The sequence below is a fragment of the Hyperoodon ampullatus genome (assembly GCF_949752795.1).
Source record: "Hyperoodon ampullatus genome assembly, chromosome: 5".
In the NCBI taxonomy this organism is placed as follows: domain Eukaryota; kingdom Metazoa; phylum Chordata; class Mammalia; order Artiodactyla; family Ziphiidae; genus Hyperoodon; species Hyperoodon ampullatus.
This window is the reverse complement of record NC_136918.1, coordinates 47,388,583-47,401,996: the sequence shown is the minus strand read 5'-3', so window position 1 is coordinate 47,401,996 and position 13,414 is coordinate 47,388,583. Positions and strand designations below refer to the sequence as shown.

General features: G+C 41.4%; 1 protein-coding gene across 2 annotated transcripts in view; it reads right to left on the bottom strand.

Moving 5' to 3' along the window:
* Positions 1 to 13,414, bottom strand: part of MCCC1 (methylcrotonyl-CoA carboxylase subunit 1) — a gene marked incomplete at both ends in the record, with an annotated part of 62,296 nt that overhangs the window by 48,251 nt on the left and 631 nt on the right. Inside the window, 3 exons of one of the 2 annotated variants that reach the window (XM_079704247.1) lie at positions 5,230 to 5,325; positions 8,379 to 8,515; positions 11,519 to 11,565. In XM_079704247.1, the coding sequence (XP_079560373.1) occupies positions 5,230 to 5,325; positions 8,379 to 8,515; positions 11,519 to 11,565 (280 nt within the window). Of the gene's footprint in view, positions 1 to 5,229; positions 5,326 to 8,378; positions 8,516 to 11,518; positions 11,566 to 13,414 lie in introns of those variants that run through there. The other variant, XM_079704248.1, reaches the window with a different exon arrangement.

Sequence of the window (13,414 nt, the reverse complement as noted above, 5' to 3'; positions counted from 1 at the left end):
CAACCCCTGGGTCACAGACTGGTACCAGTCCATGGCCTGTTAGGAACCAGGCTGCACAGCAGGAGGTGAGTGGGGGGCCAGCAAGCAAACCTTCATCTGTATTTACAGCCACTCCCCACTGCTCGTGTTACTGCCTGAGCTCCACCTCCTGTCAGATCAGCGCCGGCATTAGAGTCTCATGGTAGTGCAAACCCTACTGTGAACTGCGCATGCGAGGGATCTAGCTGGGGAGTGGCTGCAAATACAGATTATCATCAGCAGAGAGGTTTGACTGTACAGAGACCATAATAAATCAATTGCTTGCAGACTCATATTAAAACCCTATCAGTGGGCTTCCCTTGTGGCACAGTGGTTAAGAATCCACCTGCCAATTCAGGGGACGCAGGTTCGAGCCCTGGTCCGGGAAGATCCCACATGCCGCGGATTAACTAAGCCCATGCGCCACAACTACTGAGCCTGTGCTCTAGAGCCCACGAGCCACAACTACTGAGCCCGTGTGCCACAACTACTGAAGCCCTTGCACCTAGAGCCTGTGCTCCGCAACAAGAGAAGCCACTGCAATGAAAGAGTAGCCACCGTTCACCGCAACTAGAGAAAGCCCACACAGCAACTAAGACCCAACGCAGCCAAAACTAACTAACTAAATAAATAAAAATTTAAAAACCCCAAAAAACCAAAAAACCCCTATCGGTGAGTGGCAAGTGAAAACAAGCTCAGGACTCCCACTGATTTTGCATTATGGTGAGTTGTATAATTATTTTATTATATATTACAATGTAATAATAATAGAAATAAAGTACACAATAAATGTAATGTGCTTGAATCATCCCCAAACCATCCCCCTACCCTGCACCCAGTCTGTGGAAAAATTGTCTTCCACGAAACCAGTCCCTGGTGTCAAAAAAGGCTGGGGACTGCTGCTTTATCAGAAGGATCAATATGATTCTTCTTCCAAGTCAAAGTGAGGGCAAGGTTTGCTCCCTTAATTGGTAAATATCCTCTTATTAAAGAGCCCTGTAAATTGTAACCCACCAAATTTCCTTTTTCATCAGGGCTGCCAGGAAGAACTTAAAGAAGCTTTCCTTGGCCTAAGTTTTCTGACTTAATTCCAACCACTATGCCCCAATAATAGTCCCATATTACTTATTTTTTGCTTTTATCTTAGTCTTAACCACTATCCGTAATGTTGCAAGTCACCTCAAATCTTGAATATCCAGGCAAAATGTGTGAAAATTATTTACTCTTTTCTCATTGTTTGTGTTATTAACATAACATCTAACATAATACTAATCCAGATAGAGTTCAGAAATTCTCCAGAATTAACATATCATAAATTTGCTATAGAGTCGTTACTTAAAGAAATAGGTAATAGGGCTGAGAGTCAGGATACTTTTGTTTAATTCTTTTTCTTTCAATGATGAGACGAGTTTTGCTTTCAAAGCACCTGAGGACCTTGAAAAAATGCAAATTATGCATAAAAATGTAAATTAAAGTGGGCTTGGAGTGTGGCCTAAAAAGCTGCATTTCTACCAAATGATGCCATGGACCACACTTTGAGTAGTGAGACTAGATGATTTTGGGTATCACATATCCTGTGCATTTTATATTTGTAAAATGGCGGTAATAATACTGTCTAATGTAAGTTCAAACATGCAATAAGTACAAAGTGACAATTATGTTAAAGTCCCTGGATTCCTAAGGGCCTTTTACTCCAAATGATAACTAAAAAGCTTTAGAAACAAGCATATTTTAAATACCTGTGTGTATAAATTAGTGCCTACATTGTTCAGTCTAGAAACTCTGATTTTTTTTTTTTTTATTTTTTATTTTTTTGCGGTACACGGGCCTCTCACTGTTGTGGCCTCTCCTGTTGCGGAGCACAGGCTCCGGATGCGCAGGCTCAGTGGCCATGGCTCACGGACCCAGCTGCTTCGCGGCATGTGGGATCTTCCCGGACCGGGGCATGAACCTGTGTCCCCTGCATCAGCAGGCGGACTCTCAACCACTGCGCCACCAGGGAAGCCCGAAACTCTGATTTTAAAGAAGAGAACATAGATGCAGAAACACATAAATACAAAACAACCACATATATTCATTAATTCAAATTAATGACCCCCTGTGCCAGGTCATGGGAATGTTAGGAGGTACAGAAAATAAGTCTCAGTTGTGGGTTCTTCTCTTAAACGGAGCACAATTGAGTTGAGGAGTCATGATATGCATTAAAATTGCTAAACAAGAAAATAGCTAATTAAGTATAAAGATGACTGGAACAGGAAAGCAAATGCTAAAGGAAAAGGGAGACATCAGTGTGACTAGAGTCAAGAAAGTAATTGTAAGAGGCAGGAATTCCAGTGCCAGTGAAGGGCAAGACTACTGCAATTGACTCCTAATTATTCTGCCTGCTGTGTTTGTTATCACCCCACCTTTGCCCCATCCCACTAGCCTATTCCCCACGGGCAGCCACATGATCTTATTAAAATATAAATCAGATCACCTCCCTCCCCTGCTTAAAATCCTCCAATAGCTACTTAGAATGAAATGCAAACTCCTTACTAAGGCCTATAATGCTCTAAATGATGCTGCCTCTACCACTCTCAGCTTCATCTACCACTTTCCTCCTGTGTCAGTTGGTTTTCCAGCTCCAAACCCAACCTTCCATACTGAGTTTGGCGACAGGGCCCTGCAAATTACTGTTCTTGCCAGTTGGTTTCCTATCAGGTTCCACCAGCAGGGGTCACTGTAGGGAAACTGGAAGCCAGGGAAGCTTCCTGTTCTTCCACCCTGGGCAGCAGCAGTTCCCATGTTTAGTCTCTCTTGGAACTTCCAGAACCAGCCTCATTATGCTCCCTGCAGCCAGGTAGGGCCCCTCCATAGAGAACTGAGCAAGAGCTGCAGAAGGTCCTTCCTCCAACCTCTTCCCCAGCCCAAGGGGTCGTTATCAGTATCTGTAGTTTTATCATTAGGTAATTTCAACATACTTTTTTCTCTTCTAGTCCTCTAACACTGGTGGAACTAATCCCTAAATTAATCTCCCTCTGTTGAAATATCTAATGGAATTTCAGTTTTACTAACTGGATCCTGAATGACACAGCCCCTCATTGCCTTCACTCCATCCACACTGAATATTTTTGTCCCTTGAACACAAGCTTATACTCATCTCAGCATCCTGGCAGTCCCATGTGACTGAACCTTTCTCGTCAAGTGCTTCATGTGGCTGGCTCCTTCTCATCAGGCAGGTCCCTGTTCAAGTGTCACCTCTTCAAAGAGGCCTCCACTGATCACTCTATTTAAAAGCATTTCCTAACCAGTCTTTACCCCCTTATCTGGGTTTACTTTCTTCCCACCACTTATAACATTCCTAGTTATATCTGTTCTTTACTCATTTAAATATTGGGTTGGCCCAAAAGTTAGTTCAGGTTTTTCTGTAACATCTTATGAACAAACTTTTGGGCCAACCCAATATTTATTTTCTGCCTCACCTATAAGAGTGTAGCTTCAGACAGAGGGTATAAACTGTGTTAGTCATTGCTGCATACATGCTTTTTAAAAAAATATTTATTTATTTGGCTGCATCGGGTCTTAGTTACGGCATGCGGGATCTTTCGTTGCGGTGCTCAGGCTTCTTTCTAGTTGTGGTGTGCAGGCTCCAGAGTGTGCAGACTCAGTAGTTGCGCCCCATGGGCTCTAGAGCGCATGGGCTTAGTTGCCCCATAGCATGTGGTATCTTAGTTCCCCAACCAGGGATCGAACCCGTGTCTCCTGCATTTGAAGGTGGATCCTTTACCACTGGAAGTCCCTGCATACATGCTTAAAAGCTGGCACAAAGGAGGAGACCAAGTAACGTTTGCTGAGTGAATAAATGCATGAATGATTTGAGAAGGAGGAAAAGAGCATTTCCGGCACACGGAACAATATAAGCAGATGCCTAGAGAAATAAGCATGATGTGTAAAGACAGAGAAAAGTTCATTGCAACCATAATGAACAAGTGGCGATGAGAAACAAGTTTTGAGAAACACTGGAAACTCTTAAATGCTAGGCTGAAGAGTTTGAACTTTATCTTGTAACCACAAAAGATTTACTCACTGGGGAATAGGATGAGAAAGGGGTGAAGTTATTGAGGAAAAAATAAAAGAGCAGGTGGTAATAATGAAACAAGGGTTTAAGAAACATCTGTCTTACATTTGTCTTGCAGTAAAAACAACTGCTAACAGTTATCTATCTAGCACAACTCATTGGATGGGCAAGGGATTTAGAAGTAGGGAAACCAGCTGAGAATCAGAAATCCAGATAAGAGATCATAAGGCCTGGTTGTGTGATTAAAAAGAACAACTTCTGGAGACATTTCAAAGAAAGGTTCAACACAAGTTGGTTCCTATTTTATTTTGAAGGATGACAGATACAGTAACAGCAAACTTTTGAGTCTGGGATATTGGAAAAACAGGGAGCGGGGCCTTAGAATGAGACTGGGAAGTCAAGAGGGAAAAGGATTTCTTTCTTGATTCTATTTTTCCTTGTAATTTAGAGCACCGTCTATTTCTCCCAAAGAATCTGATGTTCCTAGGATCTGGCTTTGAAGGTAGAAGAGCTGAATTCCCTCTTAATTTAAATTTGTAATTAAACCCTCCCTCCACCTGTTTCCCCAAGATCTAAAGTGCACAGGACTCAGTAAGACAGTAGAGTGGCTGAGGAGTGAGAAGCGACACGCCTACTTTACAATAACAATCCCATAATCAAATGTAAAAATTTTGGGAACAGCTAAACATAGAGAACGAGTTCTGTAAATAATAAGCAATTTTGTGGAACCTGTACAAAACGTATTCCTTGGGGCTTCCCTGGTGGCGCAGTGGTTGAGAGTCCGCCTGCCGATGCAGGGGACGCGGGTTCGTGCCCCGGTCCGGGAGGATCTCACATGCCGCGGAGCGGCTGGGCTCGTGAGCCATGGCCGCTGAGCCTGCGCGTCCAGAGCCTGTGCTCCGCGGCAGGAGGGGCCACAACAGTGAGAGGTCCGTGTACCGCAAAAAAACCCAAAAAACAAAAAACAAACAAAAAAACTTATTCCTTTTGCAATGCAAATTTCTTCTTTTTTTTGGCCACACCACGTGGCACGTGGGATCCTAGCTCCCCAACCAGGGATGGAATCTGCGCCCCCTGCATTAGAAGCACAGAATTCTAACCAACGGACCGCTAGGGAAGTCCCTGCAATGCAAATTTCTTCATGACTCTTTTACCTGTGCAGCGGAGATCTTGGCCACTTGAATGATTTTCTCCATAGAAAGGTAGCTCTGCTGTGAGGGAGCGGGGCCAATGGCATGTGCTTCATCTGCCTGTTGAAGGAATATTAATTACATGCTTAAAAGACCACACAGCTGGTACACACTAGTACACTATACAGAACTGCTGCTGGGTCATCTTATTATTATAAATAAAAATGCTGGCTCCTAAGAACAATGCAAGAATTGAGGAACAGAAGCAGCAGCTCATGTCTATGTTATAAAAATAAGCCAGTTTGGAATCTTTCACAGGAGGAGGGTAGCAAAACTTAACTTTTACGTATAAAACACACAGAGTGAAAATTAAAGTGCCTTGGGTTAGAAGGCAAGAGGCATTAGTCACAGTATTATTATTAGCAACAATAGTAACCTTAAATGTAGTTAATGCCAACAATGTACAATTTGACAACAGAGACAAAATATACAACAGATGTATACAGTAAGAAATAAAATTACAAAGTTTCCTTAAGTTTATATAACTATTAGAGTATGATAATACCCCTTCTATACATTTATGAACTATTTTTATATTGTCCCTTAAAACTTTCATATAATCATAGCACCCCTTGAAGCAGACCAGATACACAATATCATTCATTCATTCAAAGACTCACTGAATACCCACTATGTGCCATGCTTTGAGGTGAAGCTGCCTATACATCAGTAAATAGGACAAGTGTGTCTGTCTAGAGGAAGAGACAAACATCAAACATACATTCACACACTTAATGACAGCTGTGATAAAGGCCAAGAAGGAAAAACAGAGGACACAATGCAGGTAAGAGGAAGAGGATCAGGTTTAGTCTGGTCAGGGAAAGGCTGGGAGGGAAGGTCAAGGGGCTCCTTGACCTGGGACCTGGCCAGGCGAACAGGAGGAGGGGAGTTCGGAACAGGAATGGAGATGGGGGCAAGCCTCACCGGCAGAGAAAACAACACATACGAAGGTCCTGGGGTGGGAAGAAATCTGGCCCATTTGAGGGACTGAAGGAGGCTTGTGTGGCTGGAGCAATGAATAAGGGGTCAGGGACCAGACATGTGACTGGAAGACAGGGGGCTGCAGATTTTAGAGGGCCTTGTGGGAGGTTAAAGCTTTGGATTGTCTCCCAAGGGGACACATGAGGAGACTTTTTAAAGTGTGTGTTTTTAATTTAAACTTTTAATTCCACAATGTACAAATCCATTCTCATTCTAAAGACTGTGAACAGTACTACAGAAGCAAAGGAGTCCTTTGGCATCGCCCCTCTCCCTCATTCTAAACTCCTTCCAGATATAACCTCTATGATCAATTTGGGACATACCTTTCCATATCCACATTCCTATTTATTTGAATATATTTATATAAACATACAACAGTTTTAGTTTTTGTTTTTACACCAATAGGATCAAACTCTAGAGTCATCTTCTGCAATTGCTTTTTTCACTAACAGTATGTCTTGAGAGCTCTTTTCTTGCTAGTACACACGTCTACCTCATTTTTTTTTATAACAATTGCATAATGTGCCACAGTATGAAGGTACTATAGTTCATTTAATCAGGTACCTCTAAATGGACATTTAAGCTGTAATGGCAAACGGATGCCGGCAGCATCTTGTGCATGCCTCTAGGTGCACATATGTGTGAGTATGTCTCTGGACAGAGACCTAGAGGAGTGTTTCTAGGGCTGGGTGAAAGATATGACATTTTAATCGCTCCTGGTTAATCATCCCTTGAAATGGTGTCACTAATATACATTTCCATCAATAACCTAATTTCTAACCACATTAACCAACACTGAATACTATCCATCTTTTAAATTATTGATAATCTAGAGGATGATAAAAAGGTTTAAAGCATTTAAAGCACAGGAGTAACATGAAAAATCTGATTTTTAAGCTATCAGTCTGGCTGAAGTGTAGAAAATATTGTGGGAGGGGGTCAAGGGTAAAGTAGGGAGACCACATACAAGGCTACAGCATTTGACCAGGCGAAGATGATAGCGGCTTTGACTTAAGGTGTAGGTGGTAGAGGGCAGAAAGAAGTGGAAAGAAATGTTTGAGAAGCAGAATTAACAGCAATTGGAGATTGTCTAGGTGGGGAAGGGGGAAGGATGTAGAGAGGGGAGGAAGATGGGAGATATTCAAACACTCCCAGATCTCTGGCATTATTATTTTTATGAGCGATGGTGTTGCCACCTACTGGGTTAGGGAAGTCTGCAAGAAAAGCATGCTCAGTACAGATGAAAGGTGATGAGTTCAATTTCAGACATATTGATTTGGTGCCCATCCAGGTGGAGGCGTTGAGTGGGAGGCTGGATAGACATGTATCATGTTCAAAAGAAAGTCTGGGCTAGAAATAGACATTTGGAAGTTTTTAGCAAAGCCGCAGGACTTGATGATATGATCTAGAGTGACAGTATACAGTGAGAAAGGAAGAAAATGGAAGATTCTTAACAGGGGAGAGGAGAAGGACTCCACAGCACAGGAAGAAAACTAGCCTTGGATGGGAAGAGGACAGATGCAGATGCAGCGAGCAGATTCTGCGGCAGGAAGCTCAATTCTACGTCCTCTGTGACTCAAGATCATCTGCTGAGAATAGGTGGTAGAGGGAGAGTCAGAGGTGGGAATAGAGCAAAACTGGTTTGAGACAGTCCCTGCACAGAATTCAAGGGGAAAGTGGCAGTGTGGAAAGCCCAGGTGAAGCTGGTCATAATTTTACAGTTAAGTCAAGGCTCAGAAACATTAAATGACTTGTCTAAGATCCCTTGGCCAGTAACTGGCAGTTGCTAAGACTGACCTCGATCCTTCTCCTGGTACATCAGGGATCTGGATGTGCGCCACTGACAGTATGATCTATGGGTCAGCCACATTCTCTGAACCGTTTTAACCAGTCCTTGATGAGACAGGACCTTGCCTAGAAGTCAACTACACCACTAGGCACACAGTGTAGTTCCACTGGTGTTACGTTTGGAAAAGGTTCCCAAGATAAATTTTTAGTGAGCAGTTTGAACTTACCTACTTAGACACTGTTAATACTAGCAAATATAAACTGTCAACAAAGAAGTAAAATACTGACACAGTAAACAAATACGATCACTTACAAAATTTGACTTCCAGTTTTTAACAACGTACCATGTCAACATGCATGGAATTCCTGTCGGCCTCACTATAAACAGCCACAGACTGTACACCCATTTTTTTGGCTGTTCGTATCACCCTGCAGGCAATTTCTCCTCTGTTTGCAATGAGGACCTTGGTAATGTTTCGTCCTGTTTAAAATACCATGAAAACCATACACAAATGTTACTGGGGAATGAAGGAATGAGAATGCAAAATATAGTTGTCCCTCAGTATCCATGGGGGACTGGTTCCAGGAACCCTGCAGACACCAAAACCCGCAGATGCATAAATACTAATACTATATAAAATGGTGTAGTATTTGCATATAACCTACCCACACCCTCCAGTTTACTTCAAATCATCTCTAGATTACTTATAATACCTAATATAATATAAATGCTACAGGGACTTCCCTGATGGCACAGTGGTTAAGAATCTCCCTGCCAATGCAGGGGACATGGGTTCGAGCCCTGGTCCGGGAAGATCCCACATGCCGCAGAGCAACTAAGTCCATGCACCACAACTACTGAGCCTGTGCTCTAGAGCTCGCAAGCCACAACTACTCAGCCTATGTGCCACAACTACTGAAGCCTGTATGCCTAGAGCCCATGCTCCGCAACAAAGAGAAGCCACTGCAATGAGAAGCCCGTGCACCGCAAGGAAGAGTAGCCCCTGCTCGCCGCAACTGGAGAAAGCCCGCGCACAGCAATGAAGACCCAACGCAGCCAAAAATAAAAAAATAAAAAAGCTACATAAATAGTTGTAAGTACAGTGTAAATGCTATATAAATAGTTGCCAGTGCACAGCAAATTCAAGATTTGCTTTGGAAACTTCCTGGAATTTTCAAATATTTTTGATCCTTGGCTCCTTGAACCTGCAGATGTGGGACCTATGGATACTAAAGGGCCAAATGTAAATATTCTATGATGATATTAACTAGGTTATAAACATTTGTTTGGGTAAAATCAGCATAACAAAGCCTCAAATAACCATTTTAGCTAATATCAGTGCATTTCTTTTCAATGTCCAATATTTGTAGATGTTGCTACTTGTGTAGGGTAAAGTTAGACCTTTGCAGAGATAGGGTCACTTTAACTTATAATGTCTCTATTGTCTTTATTGCAGATTGTCTCTCTGGGTAAACCAAGTTATCTTCTTTGCCTTTCCTTTTTTTTTGTTGTTTGTTTGTTTTGGCTGCACCAGGTTTAGCTGCGGGACTCAGGATTTTCGTTGTGGCATGCGGGATCCTTTGTTGCGATGTGCGAGATCTTTAGGTGCAGCATGTGCACTCTTAGCTGTGGCATGCATGCAGGATCTAGCTCCCGGACCAGGGATCGAACCCAGGCCCCCTGCATTGGGAGTGTGGAGTCTTAACCACTGGATCACCAGGGAAGTACCCCCTCATTGTGGGTTTTTGTTTTTTTTTTGTTTTTGTTACACGGGCCTCTCACTGTTGTGGCCTCTCCCGTTGCAGAGCACAGGCTCCGGACGCGCAGGCTCCACGGCATGTGGGATCTTCCCGGACCGGGGCACGAACCCGTGTCCCCTGCATCGGCAGGCGGACTCACAACCACTGCGCCACCAGGGAAACCTCTGTTTTTTTTTTTAACATCTTTATTGGAGTATAATTGCTTTACAGTGGTGTGTTAGTTTCTGCTGCCTTTCCATTTTGACCTCGATTAGAATCAATGCCAGTGTGATCAGATAAGGGAGAGCTGTTAATAAGCCTTTAGAAGTCATGAAATTCAAGATACTCTTATTAACATAAATTCTTACTCAGCTTTTTCAATTTAAAATAAAATTAAAAGATGCTTTGTTATGTCAAAGATCAAATTACAATAGCTAAAAAAAAAAGCACAGTTAATAATAACTAAACTTTAATACCTATTTTCTATGCCCCAGGTCCTCTGCTAAACACTCAACTTGGACTTAAATCCTCACAATCATCCTATGAAGTAGAGGCTATTATTATTATCTTAATTTTAAAAATGAAGATATTAAGATTGAAAGAGATACTGCTTTCCTGAAATCATAGAGCTAAAAAAAATGGTAGTTCCAGGATTTGAACCCTGGTTAGCTTCACTCCAGAATGTGAGCTCTTCATCACTCTGTTCCACTGCCTCTATCTCTCTGTACACAGGGGTGTGTGGTTCTTGCAATATAAATGAATACTGCACCAGTTCACTGGCATCAGTGTCATATGACATGTTATTGTATTAATAAATAAAATACACTTCCATCATCACACGTGAAATAAATGTTTTTGACAGTTTATAATATTAATTTTACTCAAAAAATAAAGTTTTATATAATTTCAAAGTATGTTTTTTGGGACTTCCCTTGTGGGTCCAGTGGTTAAGAATCGGTCTTACAATGCAGGGGATGCCAGTTCAATCCCTGGTCGGGGAACTAAGATCCCACATGTCACGGGGCAACTAAGCCCACGCGCCACAACTGCTGAGCCCGTGTGCTCTGCAGCCCGCGCGACACAACTAGAGAAAAGCCTGTGCACAACAAAAAAGAGCCCACGCGCCGCAATGAAGGATCCTGCGTGCCGCAACTAAGACCCCACGCAGCCAAAAAATAAATATTTTTTTAAAAAAGAAAAAAAGCTCAGCATCATTATAAAAAACAAACAAACAATAAACTATGTTTTTCAACAGGGATCTATAGAGCCCAAGCTGTCACAGGGGTGCTAGGGTGAAGCATGCATGTATATGTTGGAGGAGGGGGCTACACTCAGTCAACCGGAAGTTACACTTTTAAATGTTTACAGTTGGGAACTCCACGTAACACTTTTTTTGAAAAAAAAAAAAAAATTCCTGCTACTGGAAAGAACTGTTTTCAAGCACTGATTTAGACCATCATATGTATGCTTTTTCAATTCAATACACTAAAGAGGGTCAAATAAATAACAACATAAACATAAAATGTCCTTAACTATTTACCTATATATTTTAGACTCAAAAGCAAGAGAGATTTAACATAAGAGGTGAAAACCATTGACTCAATACTAAGAAAGTAATCATGAAAATCCAAAACTTCAGAAGTATATAAAAACTAATTCTATTATGCACACATTAAATAATTAAGCATTTCCCTTTCTTACTTCATAACCTGAAACAAGGCCAAATAGAAGAGGGTATCAGTACCTGTGGTAGTTGCATACCTCATGGCTCTTTGCTTCCAAGTCCATCCCCTATAAAATGAATCCAAATGGAATTATAATTAAACAGGATATGTAAGATCTGTCATTGTTCTCTCAAAAGAATCTCAATTTTTAAAAACTTGCAACCAAATCTAGATATGACTTTAGTTACATTTAAACCTTAAGCCTACAGAGTGATTCAATAAGATTTACTTTGTGGGAAGAAAACGAATCTAGAAATCAAAAGTTACAGTTCTGGCTGTTCTCCCTGGTACGAAGTGTCCTTGACCAGATCACCTAACCGGCTCATTCCTGAGGCTGGCAAATGACCACGGAGTCAGAAACAATTAGAAAGCCAAGGTACTTCAAGATCATCTAGTTCAGCTTGTTTTCAAACTTTTTTCACCAGAACCCAAAGTAAAAACTATGTTTGACTTCACAAGCCAGTACACACACAGACGTTTTATGAAAGAAAATTTCCCCTATGTTTCGATAGTTCCTGTTCTATTCCATTTTATTAAATAAAATGTCCTGGGAAGACCCACAGCTTTGGAACTTGAGTTCCACAAGATGGTTTTCTCAGGAGGCTACTGCTTTCCCACATCTTTCCAATCAACTGAACTCGCTTTCTTGATCTTCAGTGGGGAGGTGGGGAATCACAGCATCTTCCCATCGCAATCTTCAGATACGCTTACCAATAAGATTCAAGGCCTGTCCTGGGCAATGTGTCTATAAAATGACTGCTTCTTGGTAAATCCAGCTTAAGACTCTGATTCAGTTTTAAGGACACTGCTGAACTAAAGTTTTCTTCTGCCATTTTCCAGTGAAAACCAAGAGACAACCACCTCCCACACCACTTAACTATAATCTTCTATTCCAGCAATGTTCTGATTGGTCTATTCCATTTTTCACCATTATCTACACTTCAATTTAAAATGGCTTAAAAAACATTAAGAAGTTGCTTCCATGCGATTATTCCATCCTGATTCAAGAATTTCTATACCAGTTTCTCCTCGTTTTTAAAATTCCACCACTAGACTAGATTTCTTTCCTGAGTTACTACAAAATCATGACATAAAAAAACATGTAAACACCCTATATACTGATAAGATTTTAATTCTACATGCCATTAACAACTCTAACATTTTCCAGGGTGACAACCACTTGAGAATGGTTCTATAAATAATAGCTAAGATTTGAGAGGGAGAGGGAAGTGAGAGAAAATGGGTCTGTGTAATATCCTGAAGAGCCCTGGAAACCTAAGAAAAGAAAAATCAGGAGAAAAAGAAGAGCACTAACATTGCTTTCATCAACTGTCATATTTTGCTCTGGGGCTAGTCCTACAATTAAGTAACTGAAAATCTACATCCATACAATAACTTTTGGACAATAAAAGCAATTAAAAAAACTTAAGACAAATCATGAAGTCTGCAAAGGCTACATCTATGGATTGATTCATATGCATCAGATTCTGTTTAAGCCTCTTTACATTAATATTAATTCATTTAATTCGCACAGTCTAAGGCACTAGTATTATGTCTTCTAGGGATAGTATCATCACCTCCTCCTAGGTAAAGAAATTGAAGCACTGAGGATAATAAGTAACTTTCTCAAGGTTACTCACACACCCAGAGTAGCAAAGCTGAGACCCCTGCCTTCTGAGTGCAGAGTCTGTGCCCTTCAGCACTAAGCTATACTGTGTTTCCAGAATGATGGAGGAGGAGGGAAGAGAAGGCAAAGGAAGCTAAAGAAGCTTGCTACCTGGAAACCTCAGAGTGTCTTCACTGCCAGTATTTGTCTCCGAAACTTAAAATCAGAAACTGATCTGGAGTCAGGTTAGTTAGAGTGAGTCATCTGATAGCTTTGTTCAAATGTGTGTACAAAGCTGCTGACAAAACCT